The sequence below is a fragment of the Crocodylus siamensis genome, chromosome 1 (assembly GCF_052110815.1).
Source record: "Crocodylus siamensis isolate JL-2025a chromosome 1, ASM5211081v1, whole genome shotgun sequence".
Taxonomy (NCBI): Eukaryota; Metazoa; Chordata; order Crocodylia; family Crocodylidae; genus Crocodylus; species Crocodylus siamensis.
The window spans coordinates 370,765,932-370,792,880 of NC_143395.1; the positions used below are offsets into that span (position 1 = coordinate 370,765,932).

The following is a 26,949-nucleotide window of genomic DNA, read 5'->3' on the forward strand; positions in this document are numbered from 1 at the left end:
AAGGAAGTGATCCTCAATGCACAAACTAAATCCATTCCAACACGGAGGAAAGGCAGCAAGAAGGCACACCAGCCCTCCTGGCTCTCCAGGGACCTAGCGGACCTCCTGCGGCTAAAAAGGAAAGCCTACAAAGGATGGAGGACGGGATTCTCCTCCAAATAAAATTATTCTGCGCTGGTCCGGTCCTGCAGGGAGCAAACCAGGAAAGCCAAGGCTGCAACTGAACTCCAACTAGCTTCAAGCATCAAGGACAACAAAAAGTCTTTTTTCAGATATGTGGGGAGCTGGAGGAAAAGCAAGGGCAACGTTGGACACCTGCTGAACCAGATGGGGCAACTGACAACTGACGCCCAGGAAAAAGCCAACCTATTAAATAGGTACTTTGCGTCAGTCTTTCATCAGTCCCAAGGGACGCCCATGCCTGCTGTGGGACAGGGAGATCCGGGTGATGGGGATCTCCTACCTTCCATAAATGCTGACCTCGTGAAGGAACATCTTGAGAAGCTGGATACCTTCAAGTCAGCCAGCCCTGACAATGTGCACCCCAGGGTACTCAAGGAGCTGGCGAGCGTCATAGCCCAGCCCCTGGCACGGATCTTTGAAAACTCCTGGCACTCTGGTGTAGTGCCCGAAGACTGGAAGAAGGCCAACGTGGTGCCGATCTTCAAGAAAGGGAGGAGAATGGATCCGGCTAACTACAGGCCCATTAGCCTGACTTCTATCCTGGGGAAGATCTTAGAGAAGTTTATTAAGGAGGCCATCCTTGATGGACTGGCCCAGGCTAACATTCTAAGGGACAGCCAGCATGGGTTTGTTGCGGGTAGGTCTTGTTTGACCAATCTCATTTCTTTCTATGACCAGGTGACCTATCACCTGGACGAGGGAGAAGAGATTGATGTCATATATCTTGACTTCAAAAAAGCTTTTGATCTGGTATCCTATGATCACCTCTTGGCCAAACTGTCCAGTTGTGGTCTTGGCTCCACCATGATCCGCTGGCTGGGAAACTGGCTCCGTGGTCGGACCCAGAGGGTTGTAATCGATGGCAGTCACTCATCGTGGTGCCCTGTGACCAGTGGGGTCCCTCAAGGCTCTGTCCTGGGACCCATCCTGTTCAACATCTTCATTAATGATGTGGACATTGGAGTCAGGAGCGGACTGGCCAAGTTTGCCGATGACACCAAACTTTGGGGCAAAGCATCCACGCCAGAAGATAGGCGGGTGATCCAGGCTGACCCGGACATGCTCAGCAAATGGGCAGACAAGAACCTGATGGTGTTTAACACCGAAAAATGCAAGGTTCTCCACCTTGGGAGGAAAAACCTGAAGCATCCTTATAGGCTCGGCAGTGCTACGTTGGATACCACTACAGAAGAAAGAGACTTGGGGGTCATCATTGACCACAAGATGAACATGAGCCTGCAATGCGATGCTGCGGCTAATAAAGCGACCAAAACGCTGGCTTGCATCCATAGATGCTTCTCGAGCAAATCCCGGGACGTCATTCTCCCCTTGTACTCGGCCTTGGTGAGGCCACAGCTGGAGTACTGCGTCCAGTTTTGGGCTCCACAATTCAAAAAGGATGTGGAGAAGCTTGAGAGAGTCCAGAGGAGAGCCACGCGCATGATCAGAGGTCAGGAAAACAGATCTTACGATGACAAGCTGAGAGACATGGGACTCTTTAGCCTGGAAAAGCGCAGGCTCAGGGGTGATCTGATGGCCACCTATAAGTTTATCAGGGGTGACCACCAGGATCTGGGGGAACGTTTGTTCACCAGAGCGCCCCAAGGGATGACGAGGTCGAATGGTCACAAACTCCTGCAAGACTGTTTCAGGCTGGACATAAGGAAGAATTTCTTTACTGTCCGAGCCCCCAAGGTCTGGAACAGTCTGCCAGCGGAGGTGGTTCAAGCACCTACATTGAACAGCTTCAAGAGTAAATTGGATGCTTATCTTGCTGGGATCCTATGACCCCAGCTGACTTCCTGCCCTTTGGGCAGGGGGCTGGACTCAATCTCCCGAGGTCCCTTCCAGCCCTGATGTCTATGAAATCTATGAAATCTATGAAAATAGCAAATAGGATTTTATTATTTGTAGGGGCCAAACTGTAACAACCTTACTCAGATAGCCCCAGGGATTTCAATAAGACTCCTCATGGAAGTAAAATGTCCATAATTTGGAATAATCCAAGAGGCAAGGAATAATAGTGACCCAACATTTCCTCTAGTAATTTATTTGGTTCGTTGCATATATTTTTGCATTTGCAAAAGTTGCAAATTAAGTTTAGGTGGAGCAAACAAATTGGGGGGGGGGGGGTGAGAGTTAATAAGTGAAAAGAAAGTAAGTGTCTTTAATATGGGCTGGCTCCTTTGTTAATTTCTACACATTTAAATGCTTGCCAGTTTTGAAAGGCATAGAATATTTGTAAGAAAGCGATAGAGTTCTGCATCCTACTTGGGTATGTCACCTAAACATGTTAGCCTTAACTTGCAAATCTTTTGTTCATACTTGTTACTGAAAATGCAAAAGCTCATGTTGGGTTGACATACAAAATCCAGGGGAAAGGAGTGCTATTCTAAAAGATTTTCTAGGATGCGTCAAAAGCGGATCACTGTCTATAAACATTCAGTAAGTTACTAGAGAAGTGTAAGAGAATTAACCTTGGTAATAATCAACGGAGAGAAAGAAAGGATTTTATTCACTCCTATTGAAGTGAATAAGATTCCTTTCCTGTGTATCTTCTGATTAGTAGCTAACTCATGTAGTACTCACCTGAAACAGTGGAGTTGAGTCTACCTTAAATCCATCAGAGCCCGGTTGCTTGACTAAAGGAATAGCTTCTGGGTCATCTATTGCTAGTTTTGCATTAAAAAGAACATCCCCAAAGCTTGTGGCTTGTGTTTCTGGCTGAGCTTTGTCCTAAATAGTGAACAAGAAAATTAATTCAATTTGGAAAGACGCATGGATTTCTGCAAGGGAAGATGATTTTATGAGAATATTTACATGGAAATGGATTTTCCAGGAATATAACAACAGGTTGTTTTCTATGATCTAAATGCATCCAAAGGGAAAAAATGGTCTTAAGCAGGTTTGGGTTTTTAACCAGTCAAATAAAGTTTGGTCAATTGACCAGTCAAATATTGGTCAAAAATTGTAAAACATTGCTAAGAGGTGTAAGTAATACATAGAAAAAGCACAAATTTTCCATTAAGAAATACATCAAAGAACAATAAAAAAAAAATCATATATCTGTCAAGAAAACTATTAAAAATGTACATTTTTTGTTAAACTGCTATAATCTTTGACTGGTTAATAATATGCAGTCAGTACATCAGTCAGCTGACCAGCTTGTCAATCCTATTCTTAAGTAATTGTGGTTATATTTGATGCAGAGGTTTTGAGGATTGGTACAGGAGACCATTTTGTTTCCTGTGGTAGAAGCTTGCATGTGACTGTATTTAAGGTGAAGAAGCTGGTGCACAGAAAAAGGAACCACACAATATTGACAAGGTAGAGATATGGGCCTAGTATCAAGGGAGAACCCAAGATGATGGGAGACCTCCATCTTGCTGCAGCCATCTTCTGGTTTTGCAGATGCTGAGATCCTGACATCCACACCTGCTCTGTCTGTTGTTGAGATCTTGGGGATGGACTGAGGTATGTCTGGAACATCCCTTTAGGTCTGTTTGCCAGGGGTGATCCTGCCAGGAGTGAGAGACTCCAGGCGACATAGCTCCGAGGATCATGGGAACGCACAAGTCTCTCTACCACTACAAGGTCTCAGTCCATGGAGAGGTGGAGCTGGAGTCACTGGCCCAAAAAGTCCATTCCAGTTCTATGTTTCCTTATTGTTATCTTTAACAGGTAAGAGGTATAAGATATCATGGAAGATCTAACAAGGTGCTAACCACTTGGCAGAAATTCTTGGATAACAGTGTCAAGCCCTAATCATCCTATACTACTAGGTTAGCAATAGAGTAAAAAACGTGATGGAAACTAGTAGACTTTCTCTTAAGAGACATAGCCTTACAGCAGGCTCAGTAACTAATTCAGTAAAGCAGCTGAAAACATAACACATGCTTCTGATTAAAACAAAAATTCTTACCACAATCTTAAATCTGTATAAGAGGGATGGAGAATCAGCTAAACAACCATATTCAGTGTCAGGTGGATTGTACTTGGGTACATATCCATCAGCTCCAGTACAAAGGAAAACCTTCTCAATGCTGCAGTAGAAGGAATCACCCAAGTTCTGCACTGGATCCACCATCACCCGAACATATATAATATCACCTGAAAACAAAAATGTATTAAATACTGCAGTTTTGTAAGGCAAGGGTCTCACTTTATTAAATGACCTGGTCACAGCCACACTCAAGTACAGTGCAATTACATGTAATCTGACATTATAAAACTATCATTAAATTGGTCTTTGTTATGAACTGTGCTCCAGTGGTTTTTTTTTTTTTTTTTTTTTTTTTTAACAGTGCTTTAAGGTAAAACTGGTCTGAAACCCAAGCAGATTTTCCCACTGGGCAGAAGGGATCTGAGCCTGGCTTACAAAATAGTTTTACAACACTGTCTTGGGAGTGCATCCAAGGAGTGTACCTAGCAGGTATGACCATAATGATCTCTGCTCCCTGGCACCAGGTGCCTGGCCCACTGGAGCTGGCAGCCACCACACTCCCCAGACCCAGTTCTATGTTTTCACTCGGATTTGAAACTGAGGGCTCCTCTACACATGCATGTAAAGGCAAAACAGGATCCACTTGGCAGGATCCACATAATCATGACTCCTGCCATGGCACACATGCATGGCAAGAGGCACAACTATGGGATCATGCATTAGATCTCATCAGGCCTTATTGCCAGTGCAAGGCTCCCTGGCAAAAAGCAAGCTCCTGTGGATGGCAGCCCCCTCAGCTGAGTGGCTCCCAGCCATGGGGTCCCCCATGCACTGTTGTGGCTCAGAGACTCAGCTGCCATGATCTCCCAGCCTCAGGACTTTCACATACCCCTGAGGCTGGGAGATGGTAATAGCTGCAACCTCCCAGCCCTGGGGATTTCAAGCACCACTGAGCCTGGGAGATTGGGAAACTGTATCTCCCAGTCCTGAGGACTCCTGGGAGGTCACAGCTGCATCTCACAGCTACTGGGAACCAGTTGGCTCCTGACACCCAGTGGCTCACTGTGGGGACCCAGTAGCTGAAGGGTGATGCTGGGACCCTGATATGGCAGCTGATGGGGCTGAGAGTCCCTTCAGTTGCAGGACTCCCAGCCCCAGCTGGGTATGGTGCACCCCTGTGACTAAGTCCCATTAGCAGACAAGGCTCCCAGACATAAGGGAGACCCTGCTCCATGTGCGAATTGAAGCTCCATAGCAAGCAGCTATAAAGTTAGCACACATTTTCAAGGTCTAACTTTATAGCTGATTGGAGCTGTTTATGGAATGATAGGTACTTTGCACATGTAGCTGGTCTCAAGGTAATTGCATAATTACCCAGTTAATTGTGTGCTACCTGTAATGTGCAGAAGGGGCCTGAATAATATAAAACTCTGGGTCCCTAGTACATTAGTAAATCTTCTAGTTTCTTTTTAATTGGAGAAAATATGTATGTGTTATTTGATGATGCACCATACCACACATTTCAATAACCTAGATCTGCCCATGTAGCCAGGTAATATTTTTGCAAGCCTGACCTTTTGGCATGCATTATCTAAGTACAAATATACCTTCTGTGAAAGCAACATCGCTCTCCTGTCCAAATCCCATTGATCCATCAGATAACCAGAGATTCTTCTTAGAGAGGAGGTACATCTGGGTATTCAAGCTGAACTCAGCAGCCACTGGGTCACTGACCTAAAACAAAACATTTAGGTTCTTTAACCAGTATTTAAATGATTTATAAGCATTAATTTTCTTTATATACTTAAGACTGACAAATCTAAGATTAATTATTCATATTGAAGTAACATCCAGGGTCAATTCAAACAGGATTTGGGTCCTGGGAGGCTGTGCTCTCCAGAAACATAATCCCTGTCCCAGGGAGTATACAATCTAAATAAGGGCACAATGTGACAGGTGATGTAGAACACAATGGGGAGTTTGGAGAAAATGAGGGTGACAGTAACATAGGTACAAAACTGAGCAGATTATCTAGGAGAACACTTTGGAAGCAGCACAGGGTTGGGGTTTCTTTGTTTTTTTGTTTTTAAAGATGATAAACAGTCAAGAAACATTACAGAACAAAACCCCTGAAAGTGGGTTTTTAAAAAATATGTATCAGTATATGAACCTTCTTACTTGCTCTTGTGTGAGATGAGTATAATCATACTATTAGAAATTATGCAGCTGAAATACACAACTTCCTTGAATCAATTATCCACAGAACAAACTCAAAACATATCAAAGCAGCAGAATTTGGCAATAAAAATGTTCAACTGAAGCTCATTTAGAGGATAACTGCTTATCTCCTTGGAGATGAAACCTAAAAACTCTGTTTACAGAAGAAATTAATGTCCAGTATGTTTAGAATTTTTCTGCTTCAATGCATGTATTTCAGCTATCTGATCTACTGCTCTGGAAACTCAAATGTCTCACTGACACAGCTGGGTTCCAGCTTGTTTTCAGAAAGGTGGTTTTGAAAGAAAATCTGGCCTGCTCAAATTTTTGTTTTTATAGTGCAGCTGTCTAGAAGTATATTTTCAGATAGCAGCAATGGATGTTAGGTATGCAACTTACAACAGTGTAAATGAGAACTGCATAGCTAAGTTTTATCCACGCAATTGTTAACATCTGCCTTGGTCACTGACACACAGTATTGTAAACCCTTCCCACCCCCCTTTGCTGTACACACAGTATTGAACTAACTACACTGGAGATGATTGTTTTTTTCTATGGATGAAGAATACTGTACAGATTCCTTGACATCTTGTTCTCGTCTCAGTGGGACTGAAAAACCTCCACAGGCAACACCAATGGGACCTCTGCTGCCCAAAGGAGAGGCAAGATTCAGGGAGGTTGTGCACGCAGTGCAGCAAGGATCCCAGTTTCATTGGGGCTGCCTGCAGGGAACTGAAGATGGCACTTAAAGCTGTGATGGGATGAGGGGAAAGGATGATGCTGGGTGAGTTCTTGTTGTGCATGTACAGTACTTCCTAGTAAATAAGAAGCACCACCCCACTGGAGGATCTAGGCTATTTCTTTTCTGCCCTTCAGTCTCCCAAGTACTCAGCCAGGATGCTCAGGCTGGGCTTTGGGAAGTGGATTTGATATGGGTCTTGAAGTGCCATAAGACTATCATTTTCCGAGGGGGAAAGAAGTGTCAAAAAGAAGTTTCACAAATAAGCTGTCAGAACCGAGACAGGCCAAATCTCTTTCCCTCTTGACAAATGTTTTGTAAAAGTGCCTCTCAGCCGTATATGGTGCAAATCATTCCTGAGGAGGAAAACATGACATTTACTTATTAAATGAACCATCTCCTCTATATCCCCTTCTCCACTATGGAAAAATACAGGGAAGACAGTGCAGCTCAGCACCCAGGGCACTAGACCAGGAGCAAGGCAAGCTAGGTTCCATTACCAGCTCTACCTCTGATTCATCATCTGAACTTGGGGCAAGTCACTTACAGCACAGGCCTGTACTCTGTGACTTCATAAAGCTTTTCACAGCAGAAGGGGATATCTAACATGCACAGGTTTCAAAATTGGACCTTTGACTTCTTTGCTTTTTGTTTCTCTAGCCATAAAATGTGCTATATAAGTACTAATTATTATTTTCATATCTGTTTTTCTTTAATGGTAGCTATTCCTATAATAGTGCAGTTTTCAGACCTCAATCCATTTAATACAACATACGAATTAAAGCCAGAGAAGGCCATTCTTCTTTCCTGACCACAACAGACATTTTTGAATTAAAGTAAAAGTTGCGTTGAGCATGTCTTAAGGTACCTGTTGGAATCGAATATCAAGGTCAAATGTAATCGGTTCTTGAGGATTGCAGATCACTGGGAGACTATATTCTTGATGAGGTGCAGTAGTACAAGCTATCAGCTTCACAGTATATGTTCCAGAATAGTCTCGTACCTGTTAATATTAACAAGACATATGGCACTTCTATCATCATACTGTATACAAGGGTGACAAGAGGAACAGGGTGAGAAAAGCGAAGGCTGAGATTTTACCGCAAAATCTGAAACAAAGCTCCATTGCTGGATGGGTTGGTTGTAGGTTGGCTCACTTCGCATGAGGCTGAGGCTAAATGTTAGGCCTGGGTGATCAGCTGACATGACCATGGAACTCAGAGAGGATGCTAGAAAAATGTCAATAGATTAGCTACTCATCTTAAATACCTAGTCATGGATACTTAGCACTTGTCAAGTATTTCCAGTAACATGAAGGTTGTGCTAATACATTTAGAGTGAACCGGTTTTATTAACTGAAACAAACAGAACCAAATATAGTCAACACAGCTGGGCCTGCTTAACTGTTGTTCAAAAATTTATTAAACAATCTCTTATGGGGCTATGCAATCAGAGTTCTATAAAGATTTACCAAAAAGGCAAAACATGAAGCTAGGAAATGTAAAGATCTATAATCCCTCCTATTTTTAACTTGGAATGTAAATCCAAAGAATATGAAGTAATTTCTACCAGCACAGTTTTAGCTCTGTCTTGTTAATATGTTTTTAAAAGGAATAGAAAAGTTGGGTTGTCATGAAAGAGTTTTTACTGGTTAATAAAACTTGATGAGTTTTATTAACAAATAATTTCCTTTTCATGTGACTACTGTATATGGCTTTGTTCATCAGATCAAATTTATTCATATAACATCATTGTTTTCCAGAATCAATGCCTAGGAGACCCTTAAACATGAGTCTGGTCTGACTCAAGACAATGGGTTTATCTACAGAGTCCCACCTTCAAGCACTGATTGCAGGATCAGAGCCTGAACTATGATTCATTAAATGCTATTGAGAGCATTTCATTAACAGCAAGATACAATCCTCATATTTTTTCTACTCTTGAAAAGGGGTCTTTGTGTTGTAGGAAAGGTAAAATTTACAAAGAAAATTGCGTATTTATATTAATACAAGTATTTGGTAATGATTAGTAATCAGTTTTTGTTAGAAAAACTTGGCAGACACTGTGGATACATCCTGATTTACTCAAACTGTTGAACTGGCTTGATACACCTGAAATTCATAAAACTGTAAAGAATCATAGTATTGGAAAGGGCCTCAAAAGGTCATTTAATCAAACCTCTAGTTTAAATGCAGAACGTGCTACTCCTTAATTTTCCCAGACAAATGTCTATTCAGCTTCTTATTGAAAACCCACAGTGAAGGAGATTTCATGACATTTCTCTACTATTCTTATGGTAAGGCAGTATTCTTCTGAGTTTTAATCTAAATCCACTTCACTGCAGTTTAAACCTACTGCTTTGTGTCCTGTCCTCTACAACTAGATAGAACAGTTGTTCTCCCTCTTCTAGATGGCAGTTTCAAATATGTTCACCTATTATAAGTAAGAAATCATATGTGTAGAGTAAATTCTCAGTTGGTGCACACAAGAGATTAAAAATTCAGATTTTAGCACTGGGAATAAAAGACCCATTAATATGGAACTCCAAGCTTTGAGACATTTTCAAGTTTCAGACAAGGCTTACCTGGATGAGACATCACAAACAAGCCATGAAATCGGGCTTCAGTCTTAAAGTTGACAACTAAGCGCCCTTCTTCACTGATGCGCATACTAGTTGGGTAGAGAGAACCTGCCAGCAGAAACCATTAAGAATGGATTATTCCACATGCAATTACCTAATAAATGAGTGATGCTTTTATAAAATGCTGGCACACTTATTTCATATTGTCAAGTCACTTAGCTCTTTGGCAGATTGCTGACATCCCTTGGATTTGTCATGGTGACTGTCAAATAGAAATTTATGGAAAAGGCCCAAACTCTGCACATACATACATGTATTTTTGCCTCAAAAGGCTGGTGTATGTGGTTGTACACATACACATATTCCTAGAGCAACAAGCTTTTGGGATTCAATTCAACTGCAACATATTATCAGGCAGCAACCCAAATATGATGCTACAGACAGAAATCCATGACCTAGCTCCACTTTTACTTGTGCAAGATGCATCTTCTTTTACCAGTCCAGACAACTGTGTTCAGTTGAAGATTTGGGTCACCATAACCAATTAGGTTTTCCACTGAGGGAAGGATGAATTCACCTCTTCCAGGTACTCAGAAGCAGTTCCTACAAGAGAAGCTGTTGAGGAGATGCTCTGCATCTATGCCTCCCTGGCTGCCTTAACTGTGCATCTTCCCAAACAGTATCACACACTATCACTCAGCTTTTGTGGTTATACCAGTCAATTGTGGGCTTGGTGGAAGAAGAAATGTCATGGATACACTATCTGTAAATTCCCTGGACTGAATGTTTTTGGACTGAATCCGACCCAAAATAGAGTATTTAAATGGCTCCCTATTTTCAGGCTATAAACACAGGATTGTCATCTGTAAAGTATGTCAAAAGTGCTTCGTTGCAGTGATTTATATTTGAGACTCGTGCAAAGTCTTTAAGCTGTGTTCAAGATTTCTACAAAATTCCAGAGGATTTCAGAATACTCTACAACACTTTTTCCCACAGTAGTGCCTGCAGGCACCATGGCGCCCTCTGAGGTTTATTCAGGTGCCTGCGTGCATTTTCATGAAAAGGAAAAATCATTATTCCAACAAATATTTTTTACCTAAATATTTTTGTAAGACAAGGGAAGCTGCATTTTGAAGTTGCGAATCTAATGCAATTTTAAGACATGGATGAGATGATCAGATTGATCTAAATTCTAAACTTTAATTTTCATATTGGTGCTCACTGCTTTTTCTTTTAAATTTGAATGTGCCCTTGGGCACATAAACATTGGAAACCTCTGCTCTGCAAACTACTTCCCATCAATCTAGTGGTTTGATAGGCATCTGTACACAAAAAATAAGATGTGCCAGGACTGCAGGTGTGAGGAATATCATCATCAAGGTGACAATATGCATCATACTTACTGAATGCATTAGATTTTGTTTATTGTCTGTTTCCACTCTAACATATCTATCATAATCATTTCCAGAATATCTAGCTAGACTATTTACATATTTTCTGTTTGCTTTGAAAGTTCATTTGAGAGGTTAAGATTGTTTGAAATTGTGCCTTATTTCATAGCTATCACAATACTGCATTCATGCTATTTAAAAGTTTTAAAATCTGACCGAAATGTAAGATATTGCGTTTATCAATAGGATGGAAATGCACAAGATGTGCATTTTATATGTAAAAAAAATAGGGCAATTATAATTTTTTGCATGTGTGACTGAAAAATATTATACCATCTATCGTTCCTTCCAGTAAGATAATTGGCGAAAACGTTATATAATTTTCAGTTAGAGCCTCTCTGTATAATCTTGACACAGGTAATCAACAGCCTTTGGTTAACACAAAACACATATCTTATAAAAGTAATATTGCAATATTACAATTATAGGAAAAATATTTTACTGGAATGTAAATCTCTAAACCTACCTTGAAGTTCTGCTTCAGGTGGGCTACCAATTCCATCCTTCCACAAGATGGCAGTGTCATACACAAAAGTCAGCCGAAGTTCAGACTGTAGGTCAAAATGCTGCCAACCACCTACCCCCACTGGCGAATGGAAAACGTATGAGACATACAAAGGGACTCGCAAGGTCACATAGGACTGCACTAGGTTGAGGACCTGTAAAAGGCAAAAATCACCGAGAGTCGGACATAAATGAAATATAGCCCAGCTCAGAGAACATTAATACACAAGGAAGTAGAAGATATAGCTCACTATAAAGAGCCTACATGAGACCAATTCTCTCTTCCAAATTACAGATGCAGACTAAACACAACATTGCTTACATTTGGACACAAATCTCAAGGTCCCTTTTGGTAGTGATGCACAACCTGAATTCCAGAGTTAAGGAACTAATTTTTACCCCATTCTGGCTCAGTCATGGTATTTAGCCAACAAGGACTAGAATGAGACAACCTCTCTGTTTGTACACCCTGCACTTTACTGTTGACCTTCTTCAAGTGCTTGTTTACTACCCTCCTGATCCTCCAGTGATCTCCACATGGGAAGACCATGAGTTTACACGAAGCTGACTAAAAAATTAAAGGCTGTAGATTTTATTCTTTATAGCTGAACCTGTCTTCTGTGTTTGAACAATAGCTACCATATGGTGTGCTCCTGAAATAACATATCTTTATAATGCACTGAATGATCTTGTTAGCCTCCTCTTAATTGAAAATAAGTTGAAAAGGGATAAAAATAGAACATTCATTACATATCACACAAAGCAGGAAAACCATATTTAAATATGTTCAGCGAGACGAGGGTGAGTTTGTGAACACTGTTAGCAAATCACCATCTGTTCTACACCATCAAGCTCTTATTTGACTTACAGACCTCTATTTGACTTACAGACCTGAATTTTTTGTATACTATGTTTAACACTGAAGATTTAAAAAAAAAAAATATATATATATAACCTGGCATTCACAGCCCAATTATAAGAGATAAAATAATGGAGGACCCACCATTTTGAAACTCTTATAATGTTATGGCTTGCATTATCAGGAGAAAGGTAAGAAGGAGGGGGAGAACGCGGTGATGTCCTGGGGGAGTTTAGCCACCTAACTGGCATCAGTGCCACTGGAAACCTCCCCACTATTGAATGATTTTTAGAACTATTTAAGAACACACACTGTGTAAAATTCAAAACCTGGGTTTACCCGAATTCATTTAGTGACACTAGTAACTTACTGCTTTGCAGCTGCTTTCTATTTTCCAGCGTTAAACTGCAGAAATAACATACAACTACAAGTTTATCCATTTTATTTTTATGCAGTCATTTCATATTCTGAGCTAATTACGGGCTGGGTTACAAAGAATGTTAGCAATTGTAACAACCTGCTTTCATGTATACAATCACTTGGCCTATAAAACTTGCTGCCAAAAATCCTTCCATTTTGCTTGCATCCTTCTCTAAAGTATATTAACATTTAGACACTAGGTCACCTCGAAAGTGATGAAAAAGAGTCTGTTTTTTTCCTGTCTTCTATTTTAAATTATATTTTCCCTTTATAATGTCTGTGTTTCAAATCAGCTATGCGGTCAATAACAAAACACATGTAGGTCAACAATTTGTTTAATTCTTGAAATGTCAGTTAATACTCATAGCTAGTTTCTATATCTGGTTTGTAAAATCTTGGCTTATAGTTCCAGTTATAATCAGAACATATTTTTATACAGCCTATGTTATTATAAGTGCAAAGTAATTGATCTCAAAATTAATGTTTATATTTTCCAAAGTACTATGTAATAAAGTGGCCTCACAGCCAATATTAGGTTCTATTGCTACAGTCAACTAAAATTAATACTCCTTTGCTGGTGTTAATAAATATGGTCAGGACCTTTTCTTTGGAACAAGATAATAGGTTTCCTGCCTAGGTATACTGGATGCCAAAAAGTTAAAAGAAAAGAATGTTGCTCCTACAGTCCAATTTGTATTACACAAATAGACTCAAGATCATCCATGGGGTAAATTCATTGACTCCCATGGAATTATCTCAGGTGTGGATTTGGCACATTGTTCCAAAGCAACAATACAGAACAGTCACCTCTAAGAAAAAAATGCAGGATGTGGTAAAACTCTCCAGTAGATTTGTATTAGCCTTTGAAACAGAGGCAACTCATACTTCTGTTATTTCCTGGCATGGAATCAAAAGGCAATTGCATTTGCTTGCAAAACCAAATATGTCACTACCAAGATGCTATTTCTGTCAAACCCAGTTGCTTTTCATTGTTCTTATGAATTATTTATTTTATATTTACCTCCTTAGATAGTAAGAACTAGTAATTAAAATAAAAGATCCTGAATCCAATTTATTTGCGACTGGGGAAAATTCCTAGATATAAGAGAAAGAAAAAAAAAATAAAATAAAAATCGACACATGCTTAATATCTCACTGGAAGAAAAAACACATACAAGCCTCACAGATGTCAGGGGCTGGAAGAGACCATACAGATCATCGGGTCCAGCCCCCTGCACTGGGGCAAGAAAATGCTTTATGTCAATAGAAAAAGATTGAAATATAATGCAGGAAGAACTGAACGACCTTAAGGACAAGAGGAACAGAAGGGGGTAACAGTACAAAATGCAAGATAATGCACTTATGGACTAATAACAAGAAGTTCTGCTGTAGGTCAGAGACTCAGCAGTTGAAAATAGCAGCAGAAGATAAAAGACTGTTCTATTAGTTGATCACAGGATGATTATAAGCTTCCAAATAATGTAATTCTAGGACATATCGGGCAAAGTTTTCCAGTAGTTAGGGAAATGTTAGTGAAACTGTAAGAAGGTACTGGTGTGACTTCATTGGAATACAATTCAGGTCACCCAGATTCCATCAAGATTACTTTAAACTGATATAGGCACAGAGAATTGCTCCCCAACCAGGGGCTGTAACAGAGGGTTGCTTGGCCCTCCAGTATCCCACAGTGCCCCTCTGCCATGGGGACAGTGGAGCTGAGGGGGCGGGAGAACAGTCAAACTTCTAGGGACTAGAGGCTGAAATGCATGCAAGTACTCTCTAGCTCCCCAGTTTTCAGTCTCTGGAAGCTCCCAAAGACAGACAAGCACACAGCAGAGTGTTTACTGGCTGTCCACACTACTTTCTCCCTACTTCCTCAAGGGGCAGGTGGAGGATGAAGAAACTGCTTTGCTGGAGTGTACAGGTATTTCAGGAAGTACTTCAAAAGGAAACACTTCAAAAGATGTTCCTCATTTTCTGAGGATCGTTTTCGAAGCATTTCTTCAGCTGCATGTATACTCCCTGTTTGGAGTACTTCAACGACATATGAAGTGCTCCAAAGCACATCTGTCCAGCCCAGGATTAGGTGATGTGGTTGCCCAAGACAGAAAAGTCACTGATTCACTGAGCCAGAAAGTTCCTTCTAGTCTAAACTAATTCACGTAATCTGTAATCAACAACTTTGTATTAACTCTATCCATTCTACAGGAAACGTAACTATGCTGAGACCGATTCATTTCTACTGGTAAAAATCCAATTGGTTAAAAAAGTCTGCCTGCTACAGGGCTACGGTGGTACTAGTCACCCTACTCTTTGGGAAGGTGTGAGGCAGCGAGTTTAGCTCAGAAAGCTTAAGGGTGGACCCAGAGTCAGTGTAATGGAATACATGCCAATTCTATGGCCTTAAACTAGAAAATATTCTCTCTTGGTTATAACCCAAGGATGTTGAGGTAGCACTCCTCCTTGGCCTTTGTATATATGTGTTCACTCAGCATAGCTGCCTTCGTGTGGTCAAGAGTGATAGTAAAATGCACTCCTGATGCCCACCCAGAGACATGTCAATTCCATTATGGAGTAATTCCATTATGGAGTCTAGGTTTTTGTTTCTTTTAAATCTAAGAAGTGATCAAGTTGCCTTACTGTACCATTTTTTAATAAAAAGCAGAACGTGACGGGTGAAAAATAAATCACTTTAGTCCAGTAGACAGAAAAATTGCAAGCAAAAAATGTAGGGTACTTTTATCAATCTAAATTATATAAATACAATAGGCAATTTTAATACACAGATGTGCAGATTGCTAAGGAGATTTTTGCCTTGTGTTTCCAAGTTTGGATGCCAATAAACAGGCTGTAGCTGCTTCTGCTTGCAGTCCAGATTAGAAAACAAGCAGATCCAAATGAAAGATTTTCACAAAGGTTGTGAAAACTCTTTTTCTCTCATGATGCCACTCAACTGGACATGAAGAACCTTCCTTTCATTGTGCTTTCTCCATTTTTCTGGCACTAGTGGCAGAGACTAATGAAAATAGCCAGCCACTCATATTTTAATTTGATGTGACACTATATGAAACCAGAAGGCTAACTAAGAACTATAAAAGCAGAAGCAGTAGCTTAATTCCTATGGAAATACAGAACAGGTGCATTTCATATCTATGCATTTTATATTCAGAAGAACTTGGCAGTTTGTATTATCAGACTTGTATTCATTAACATTAATGGAATTGTAATAGCATCTAGAATATTTTTTCATGGTGTTTTTGTCTTTTAACTGTCTGATGCTGAAATATTTATAGTGTAGACCCAAGACTTAGAGAGACAGAGGGGCTGTCAAATTTAGGAAACTGGATCTAATGACCTGTAACAAAGTCATGTTGTGAGAACATCAGAAGATAGAAGGGTGGAGTTCATCCAAGCAGTGCAAGAAAAGCATGCTATCAACAGCCGATAAGGTTGTAAATCAATTAATCACTCTAACAGTCGTTTGTAAAAGTAATTTGTCTCAGCAAAACAAATATTTCATGTCTGTCATCAGAGTGGAAGGCAGATTGGCAAACATTTTCTTTGTAAACTGAAATGTCAGAATGAGTCCCAGGCCTGTTTTGGAGAACAGACCATTCCCATCTTATTTCTAAGAGTTATTGCCTCCCCCTCCTCACTTTTCTAACATAAAAATTTTGTTAACACCAATATAAGGGCTGAGTTTTCATCAGCACAAAATGACCGAAGGCAAGACATTCATTCTCAACATCTATTTGGGGCAAATTTTGACCACAGTTCCTTATAAATGGGGCCAGTACTTGTCTCAGTACTTTCAAGACATTATTAGCAGCTGTAAGAGAGTCTTCAGTGTGTCTTCACTACTACAGGATTATAGAATAAAATTTGAAATGAGGGAAATAATTTTCATTTGAATGTATTTGTATTATAACACTTATTGAAAAACGATGTTCATACTAACTGTAATTTTGTCCTGTAAATTGTTCTGAGCCTATTTTTTATTAGGTTTGCTTAATGTTCCTATGCATGTAAGCATTCAACCTCAACCATGTTATCAACTGCTGTTTACACAATAAAAATGTGTTAAAGTTAAGAGTCAATGCCAGGAAGGCAGATGGCCAGGTAGGTTGAAGGTGAAATGCAAACCAGGTTTGTATGAAAGAATGTAAATGGAGAGGAGAATGGAACGCAGTCTTTAAATGCCAGGCCTCTTGAAAAGTTTAACCTTTGACTCTGTTGTACAGCTGGTGCTGATATATCAACTGTGTATTAACTTCACAGAACAATTTTTTAAACAGAAAAAATTGTCATCCCTTACTGAGTTCACCTGTTTACAGCAAACAGCTGGTAAAAACATGTATGAAAAAACTTGTTAAAGGGATAAAAGATCTAATAGCCATAAACTCCAGGAAGGCCGATTTAGACTAGAGATAAGAAAATAGTTCTTTACGGTGCGAGTGCCCAGGGTCTGGAACAGACTCCCCCCAGAGGTGGTGCAAGCACCTAGTCTGGACTCTTTAAAAAAAATATCTGGATATTTTTCCTTTTGGGATCACTTGATCCCAGCTGACTTCTTGCCTATGGGGGGGGGAGGGCGGCTGGACTCAATGATCTCTCGGTTCCAGTTGCTAATGTCTATGAATCTATGACAATGATACACACGATGCTGGAGTCTGCTGGAGCATGGTAATTACCACACTCTAGCAGACTCAATTAAGCAAGTCTGATCTGACGCACTGTAATTACAGTGCATTGGAGCAGCATTACTGCACATCTGTTGGTGCCCTCATGAATAAAAGTGCAGTCTTTCTTCCAGTTCATAACATAATGCCAACAAGGGGGCTGGAGATGGTTCTGGGAAAATTCTCTTGAAACAAAAATACAGTAAGTGGTTTCAAAATGCTAATAAATCCATGTATTCAGTACTTTGGAAAATTACTGCAAATTGCTCAAAAAATTAAGAAAAGTTTCTTAGCATAGACTGAGGACCTTAACATTAGGAACCTACTTATGAAAATTTGGACCCTGAATAGTTTGTTCATATCATGAGTCTGTTATAGACAGGGCAGACTACATGTTTAGCAGCAACAGTTTACTTTGTGCAGGCACTCCCATCATTCAATAGGCCAGGTTTTATGGTATATAAAGCCCTTAAAATAATTATTTTAGCATATTTGATTGAAATACAGTGAATCTCAATGATTGATAAGGTTGCTCTGTGATCTCTACATATGCTTTTTCTTGCTCATGAGGATAATGTAAGGCTTAAGTAATGACTATAACGATTACTCTACCAAGCGATGAGATGCTGGAATGAAAAGTGCTCCGGAAGTGCAAACTAACCGAAAAGAAAGGGAAATACTAAGAAAAAATAAATCATTGCCCCTTTAATATTTAATGTATATATGAAAGCATCAGCCTGGAATTATTTGATTAAGTGTAACTTATCATTTGATCTTATTTCCTATTGTTGTAACTATGTGTTGTAGCCAGACAGTTTGGCATCCAACGGCTTCCGTGTGGTTGAGGCCAAGTATTTATTTGTGGAAGTTACTTTCTCTGGTTCCAATCCATTACTAGACTTGGCAGAGTGACTTAAGGAAATTATCATTCAAATAAATTTTATTAACAACATCAAGTTAAACAACTCTCTGCCAGAAACAACAAGATGAAGAACACACATTAAAATGTTTTAATGTACACGCTGGTAGCTTGAAGCTCCTGTAATTGAGTACAGCTGCGTGTTTCAATCTCTTAACAAAAGGGCTGCTTCTACCTAGGGTTTGAAAAGTTTCCCTACCCAGTCTGTTCTTGTATTTATAGTTCAGATACTTAGAAGACTCATACAAAAATTATTTTAAAAGTTATTAGTTTTCTACCTCAGGATTTATAAGGCAGTTCATGATTTTTTACTATAAAGAGACAGTTTTACTAGATCTGACTCCAGCAAAAACAGCCTTCAGAATTACCTTTCCTGCAAATCTCACTAAGTGGTATGCATTGCCAATAGAAAGAATTGTCTGTTTTCATGACAGTATATCATATTCAACTTATTTTTCCCTTTAACATGGACTAGGATTTTACCTATTATGCTCATTGATTCTTAATGGATACTCATAGCTATATGTGGGTTAAGGACTATGGATGGTTATGAAATAAAGTCTTTCATTCTTAAATAAAGTTATATTCTTAAATCACATATTCTAAGCACTTGTATATCAAAAAGGAAAACTATTAAACTGAACCAATTGATTTCTGTTCCATTCTGAGAACACACTCTACAGCTAAGAAGTTAAAAAATGGTACCTGTCCATCTGTACCAATGGTGCCTCCACAATCAGTGAGGAGCTCAGACATGTCATAGTAGCTAACAAACTCCCATAAACAGGCTTCCAAGTTCAGATTTCGATAGAAGCGTAAGGTATTGGAACCCCTGATTATTGCACTATATTGATAGGGAATGGTCTCTCCAATCACATCTGGATTTTTGGTAGCATCAGTCAAAAAACCATGGTGAGTCTTCACTTCTGTGTAGTCCAACAGGTTAGAGCACTTGTGGTTTCCAACTCGAGTTCCATCAGGGCTGAGGGTTAACTCAAAGTTGGACAGTTCTCTTGTAGAGATAATGGGCAGCATGCCTGGAATACAGAATAATGGTAATACAAATGGCTCTGTAACTACAATTATGGGCTACATTCAATATTTCCTAATTCACCTAGAATCAGCCAGTCACCGAACCCATAAAAAGTAGAAACTCATTAATTAGTGCACTTCAAAATTAAAAAAAGTAGCTTATCCAAGATCCCACAGAAAGCTAGTAGCAGAGCTGAGGAAGTACAGAAGACTTGTCCCCCTAGTAGCAAACTACATTTAAAAAACGGTTTACTGACAATGCTTAGATGCCTGTTTTAAGTAATGTTTTCATGTAATAAAAACAATACTCTCAACCCCATATAAATCTGTTTTCTGAATCATATGGTATTCAATAATCAATGCATCAAGGTGATTTAGTTTTCTTAAAATTTTAAGGCCCCTCTATACTTTACACTTACGCTGTGTTAATGTGTTATTCATGGCATAAATGGCAAAAGTGCCACATATGCATCCAATTTAATAAAATGGCAAACCAGCCATAAAAATCTTTTATGTTTAATGTAGAACATTTTTCTAACTAGTTTATATGGAGCCTTAAATTGAGCATATGGCATGTCTGGGGCCGCTCCAAGGGCAGGGTCAACAAACACCTGATTACAGACCCTGGCTCTGGGACAGCCCCAGGTCACTCCGGACTATGGGCATCTGGCTTTCAACCTGTCAGTGCAAGCAAGCCCAGGATTACAGTCCTGGGCTCCCCCCTGCACTGGCAAATAGGGTACAACTGGGATACAATACTTGATTCCAAAATTATGACTCCTGCCAGACACATGGGGTATGAAGAGAGGGAAGACTATTGGCGTTAGGGATCAGATCCCATGGTGCCTTCAAATGAACATATGTCTTAATGACAAGGCCCTAAGCAAGACTTAATATTTAACATAATAAATACAACCTGGGTTCAACTCCAATGAGTTCAAAGGAATTACACTAAGGGTAGATTTAGCTCATTTTATGGAAACTGAAAATAATTAGAACCATTTAGTTTTCACCTAAAAGAACATGGAAGCACCACTGTGACATTTTATACACCTATGGGAAGTTCCAATGAAACATTTATGATATTTCTCCATTATTTCAAACACTAAGAAACATTAAACATATTGTGTTTGGCTTCTTAAAATAACTACATTGCATCAAATGACAGCACTTTGTGAAAGTTCTCTATATTACAGATTTTAACATACCATCAATATGTGGCATTGTGACAGTCAACTTGATGAGATTTGTATAGTCAGAATCTTCTGGGCCAGTATAGCGCAGCTTGGCAGAAAACGGTTCTGCTCCAACTACTCCTGGGATACGAGGCTGGCAAAGACCTAATGTAGAACAGAAAAGCAACTCAGTTTGATATCCAGAGGAAACAATGTTTTACTCTGCCTCAGACTAATCTTAGAAGTTTCTATTTCATTGTACACACTTTTGAAGCTAGAAAAATTTTCTGGAACAGCAAGCAACTTGTTGGTAGAGTCCTGCATTAAACTTCAGATTTGGATAGGAACTGTTTTTACACAGAATTCAAGAGGACATCAGTATGACTTGGTCAGTTAGATCAAATTCACAGAACTGAGCTCCTAAATTTCATGCACATACATTAAACATATATTTGCCTGCACCACAGTGCTTGCAAATCCAGACACGGTGTAAACAAACACACAAATATAAGTATCCATTTCATATAAACAATTTTTTGTTTGCCCATGCAAGTGTACACAATAGCTCCAACAAAATTCTCGAGTAGTCATTTATTGAAAATTTGGTCTATACACTGGAGATTAAAAAAAAAGGTCAAAACCCATTTCAGAACTTTCTTTGGTGGCACACTTTAACATTTTTTTTTAAAAAAGATTCAATTTTTGTTTTAATAAATGCTGCCAGTGCTATACTTGGTCTTCAAAGTTGTTGAATACATCACTAAAATACAGCACATTAGGAGGAAGTAAAAACAGACTGCTTATGCTGAAATGGTTTTGGCAACCATACTGTTAAAGAAGACTGAAGTAAGTTTGTTTAAACTTAAAACCATAACATGTCTATGCCTTGTCTATTTATTTTATTGTTTATAAATTAAAGAAAACTGAAATTCAAATATTTGGTATTAAAGCAACAAATGTTTTCTTTATCATCAGCCATGAAGGAATTGCTATTGACAATACAAAACACTTACTTATGGGCTTGATTCATCCCTGGGTTATGTTGGAATACTTATGGGTACATAAACATTGGCTGTGAAAACTTACTCCGATAGAGATTTCTAAAATGCAAGGTGTCAACTCAAAATCTGCTAAAGATAAAGAGCTGGCCAGCAAAAGTAGGCAGAAATAACTGAGGAGTGAGTGTAAGGACGGCACCTTAGGGTATTCAATGTGGTGCAATGCAGTGCCATGAACAGATCCTAGTTCAGGCAGTCGGCAAAGCAGGAAGGCACTTTAGGGTGTGTACAGAAGTGCTCTGTGCACATTTTACAGCACTGTAATTTAGAGCTCTTGGTATAACACTATAAAGTTAACTGACAGAAGTGCAGTTTGGATGCAGGGGGTAGGGCTCCGAGTCTCCCTGAATTTTCCAGGCTGGGTGGCCAGCGGCGCTCTACAGCCTCTTGGGGTTTTTCTATTGTCCAGAAATTTGACCAATATACAGAAGTTATTTAAAAGTGTTGTAGGTTGCTGAAGTGCTGCAAAATACTGAGCTTCAAATTTAATACCTAATTTAACAAGCATTAATTTAAAGCACTGTACCCATTTTAAAGTGCTGTAAAGCCATGCACTTCTGTTAAGTGACAGCAATAAAGCACTTCAAATGGCAGAAAAAGCAACTTCTGTACACACTCTTAGAGACTATGTTAATACAGTGCTCTATCTTGTCTATCAGCCAGAGTTAATTGGCTCAGCTCTAACATAATGCAATTATACTCATCAGTCACGTGCAGACAAGTGTGGGATTTTGGTTCCTGGGACTAGTAGCAGCGTTGCACCATGTGCCGCAGCTACTTGTCCCCAGGGAATGTCCATGCCATGTGCATTTTGGCATGTAGCCAGTTCCCCAAATGGTGGTAGGTGAGGCTGGGACCAGCACTGTGCTGGCCCCAGCAGCCTTACCTGGGGTCCTGGGAGCCTGGCTGGCAGCTGTAGCTTTTCAGTGATGCATGCTGCCCGTGGATGTGCTGCTCCACTTCTTTTTCCCCACAGATGTTTTTGACCTCTGGATAGCCTGTGGGTTAAAAAACCCATGGGGAAAGAAAATGGAGCAATGCATGCACAGGCAGCACACTCTTGCAGCGCAGAGAACACCTGATTGTGCGATATGTGGTGCTGCAGATGTGTTTGCGGTGCCATGTGCTTCGTGGCCATGGTCATCTGGATGTGCCCATCCAGGGCTTGCTCAGGTATGTCTCTGCAGGCCTGTATTGTACCATGTCAAGTTATCCTCATCCAGACGCTCCCTTGGTACTGCACAATTCTTGTTACCCCAGGGGAAGCTGAATTGAGCCCAAAGTCACACAGGGAAGTCTTGCATACAACAGACCCCCAAATAAATTATGCATTTTGTTTTTGGAAGACTGAATGTAGGGGAAAAAAGTCCTGAATCGTGGCCAGCAGTGATACAGACTAAGTCCTCCTGGGAACAGAGTTTTCCAGAACTGTAGCATCCCAGGAGACAATGTGGATGAAGCAAAAGGAACTTCCTGGTTCTCTATATTTTAGATTGTAATATATCATTCCTGGTAGCAGAAAGTTCCTATTGCCTCACCCAGACTGTGTCCTGGGATGCCACCTTCCTGGACACTCTGCTTCTAGGAGGACTTACTCTTATCTTACAAAAAGCTAGGCCCCAGACCCTTGCAAGGGTAGTAGAAAGACTATTAATTCTTTACTGTAAGTAGTTCTTTATATAATTACCTTTATTTAAAAAGGTGTTGCTTTCACATCACAAACCATATATTAAGAGACTACCAGTTCACTTGCTATTTCAGGCATAAACTACAATGCTCAGTCAAGAGGTAAGGCTGTGAGAGTGTTAACACGGGACTTCACCCTTTCAGCTTGTTGAGCTAGATGCAAGTTGCAGTCATCTTGACAACTACATGGCATGCACAGTATTTCCAGGTGTGCTACATTTTCCAGTAAAGAAAACAGCATCCTTGCTTAGTACAGATAAGGTTCTTTGGGTAAATCCAGTATCTTTTATTAAACCAACTTGAATAGTTGGAAAAATTCTTCTTAGCAAGCTTTTGGCACAAATACCCTTCGTCAGGCCAAGTAATAATCTGCAGATGGTCTGTGCTCTTCCTGGATTGAGCAGTAAAGCAGCCAGAGGCCAGTATATATGCAAAAAAGCCAGTCAGTTAAAACGTAAATTGAGGTAGTCAGTAGGTGAAAGACAGGTGGGGAAAGGGGGAATGAATGTAACTGTAGTCAATGGATGAGACACAGGAATGGGGTGGGAGGAAGGGAATGAGAACAGCTAGTAAAAAGTGCAGGATTTACCTGGGGAGTCGGATGTTAGGTTACAATGTGCCAGTGTCTATATTTCATCCATGATTTTATGTATCCAGTAGATTGATTAAATGATGTTCATAGGTTCATCTGTGAAAGGTATTTTGTAAATTCCATTTGAGGATTAGGACTGAGAGACTGGAGAGACTGGCTTTTCTTGTGAGAAGTGTGCCCCCACAGGTAATTGGGTATTTGTGTCTTTGAACTCACACCAAAAACCTATCATTCTGGTATATAGTTGTTGTTTGGTTTCTCCTACATATTTACGATCAGGGCATTTGGTGCACTGGATGAGATATACAGGCAGTCCTCAACTTACGTTTTGAGTTACAATGTTTCACACTTACAATGTTTATAAATTGACACCCTGTTTCAACTTTCTGATGTCAGTTTCAACTTTACAGTGCTTGATCCGAAGTGATGCCATGCCAGTGAACAAGTTCGCTGTGTCACCCATCTGCCCAAACTTCCTTGGACACTTTAAGAAAGCAGACAAGACTCCAGAAAAACCTGCAGCCAAGGCTCCTGAGAAGATTCCAGCCAACAACCCTTCAAAAAGTCCAACCAAGAGCCTTTCAGAAAGTCTAGCAATGTCACCTCAAAGAAGTCCTTCCAAATCAATATGATTGCTATTTACAATATAAGTGCATTAACGTACTCCTCTACAATTGATCGAGTACACAATTTTGGAGTATTTTTGGTGAAAATAGGGTATCGGGCCTTGGTTCAGGAACAAATATCCCATTTATAACATTGTTTCTTATGAGAAAATTGGTTCTGAGTTGCAACGTTTCGACTTAAGACGCAGTGTTCAGGAACCAATTGTGTCATAAGTCCAAGGACTGCCCGTATTACATTTCGGGAGGTGCAGGTGTAAGATCCGGAAATGCTGATGGCTCTGTTGTGGGATGTAGTAATTGTAGGGGTGGTGGAGACATGTTGGCAGGTTTTACATTTCTTGTCCCATATTTGGTTTGCTTTGGGCCGTAAGAAGTTTGCTTCTGGTGATGAGGTTAGAGAGGTTTGGTGCTTGTCTGAAGGCTAGGATGGGTGGTTCTGGAAAGATCTCTTTGAGAATTGGGTCTCCTTCTAGTATGGATTACAATTGTTTGACGATTTTCCGTACAGGTTCCAGGGAGTGATGGTATGTCATAACCAGTGGTGTGCAATTCATGGGGGTTTTTCTTCTGTACTGTGGCAATTCTTCACGTGGTATCTGGGTGGCTCTTTCAAAAGCATGATTTCTCTTTTCGGAGGAGTGTCCTTGTTGAGTGAAAGCTTGCTAAGAAGAATTTTTCCAACTATCTGAGCTGGTCTAATAAAAGATAAAAGATTTACCCAAAGAACCTTGTCTGCCTATGTCCTTTGACCAACATGGCTACAACCTACACCCCTGCTTAATACATGGAGTCCAGTTTGAAAGGGCTGATTCTGGAGAAAAAGGTGTGTGTTATGGAGCAGGGCACTAAGGTCCGTGCTACTTGGAGAGCCAGGATAACTACCCAGGTGCAGGTTGCCAGGGCAATCTGAGGGAGATGAGGACTCACACCTGCCCGGTCAGCAGGCTGGAAGGGGCAGGGCCTGGCTCCTATATAAATCCCAGGCTGAGGCCAGGTAGGCAGTCCCTGCTGGCTGCCAAAGGCAAAGGAACTCTGCCAGAGCAAGAACAGAGAAGAGGCCAGAATGCATGAGCAGTTAGTATGGGTGAAGGATGAAGCACCCTTGGGGGTGGCTTGAGTCAGGTTGTAGTCAATTGGCAGAGACTTATGTTATAGCCTAGGGGCTTGTTTTCATTTGTGTTTACCGTTTACACTAGGTGGTTTGGGTGAGGCTATTAGGGGTTGGAGGAGGCCTCATAAGGGACCCACAGCAGCGTGGAGCTCCCAGTCCCAGGTGAAGGGGGTGGTGTGAGAAGCCCCAGGTGAAGGGGGCGGTGTGAGAAGCCCCCAGTATGGGAAGGACGGGGGCTCAGAGAGAGCGGAGGCTGGTACAGTGGTGGTTGGAACCATGCATAGCCCATAAGGCTGGGATGCGCAGGAACACCCGTTAGCAAAGCTGGGCTAATGTCCAGGGAGATGAAGAGGCAGCCTCCCTACTTACATATCTGACATCAAAGACATGGCGGGCGAGATTGAGGGTGCATTGTAGACTGACTGGACATGGTACGGAGTGCTAGGGGAGAGCACGGCAACCCTAGGATCCCCTCTTGCTACATGTTGTATATAAGAATATATAGTAAATGAAAACAAGCAAACAGAAGTGTTGCTCATTCAGCTTTCTAAATCCTGAATCCAGTAGAAATTAGAATATTTTCCTTAAAAATGTAGTTGGGATTAGTCAACCCCTTGCAATTAAAATGAGAAATCTAGCACAGAACGGATAATTTACTTTTTTGCCTATTGGAAATGGGATATTACAAAGAATAAAAGTTACTGTAGCAGCAAAGAGAGGCATGGTGATACACAGAACTGGTATTAGCTATACTAGGCTTAAAGTGCAGTGCTTTAGAATTTTGTCCTCATTGCCTGATATGCCTTGATTTTTTTTTTTTTTACTGATTTTCTAACTTGAGCACATTAACTCAAACACATCTCTGTTTTATAAGCAGAACCTAAACTTTTCAACTTTTAAATTATACAAGTATGGTATGTGCTGTAGAAGAACACTTAAAGGTGATCAGCAAAATGGAGAAACAAGATTTTGACCTTTTATGCTTCTTTTATATTGCAGATAAAATTTGAAAGGATTTTGCCTCTCTCTCACTTTGCTCCCTTTTTAAAAGGTATTTTTCTTTTTTTGGTTTCTTTGGTTTTTTTTGCTTTTACATTAGAAGCCCCGCCTTTGTAGATTCTGGAAACACAATAACATTATGGGCAAAGATTTAGTGCAGCTCCCAGCTGTAACT

The 26,949-nt window shown here is 40.3% G+C and overlaps 1 protein-coding gene across 1 annotated transcript in view; it reads right to left on the minus strand.

Annotated features, from left to right (window-relative positions):
- The window catches only part of FREM2 (FRAS1 related extracellular matrix 2), a 210,771-nt gene that overhangs the window by 8,552 nt on the left and 175,270 nt on the right, over positions 1-26,949 (minus strand). The window contains exons 15-23 of the mRNA XM_090027088.1: positions 20,736-20,867; positions 19,201-19,532; positions 11,581-11,773; positions 9,667-9,771; positions 8,184-8,311; positions 7,951-8,085; positions 5,734-5,860; positions 4,106-4,293; positions 2,773-2,919 (exon numbers count right to left, since the gene is read on the minus strand). Of these exons, the coding sequence (XP_089883214.1) occupies positions 2,773-2,919; positions 4,106-4,293; positions 5,734-5,860; positions 7,951-8,085; positions 8,184-8,311; positions 9,667-9,771; positions 11,581-11,773; positions 19,201-19,532; positions 20,736-20,867 (1,487 nt within the window). The remainder of the gene's footprint in view (positions 1-2,772; positions 2,920-4,105; positions 4,294-5,733; positions 5,861-7,950; positions 8,086-8,183; positions 8,312-9,666; positions 9,772-11,580; positions 11,774-19,200; positions 19,533-20,735; positions 20,868-26,949) is intronic.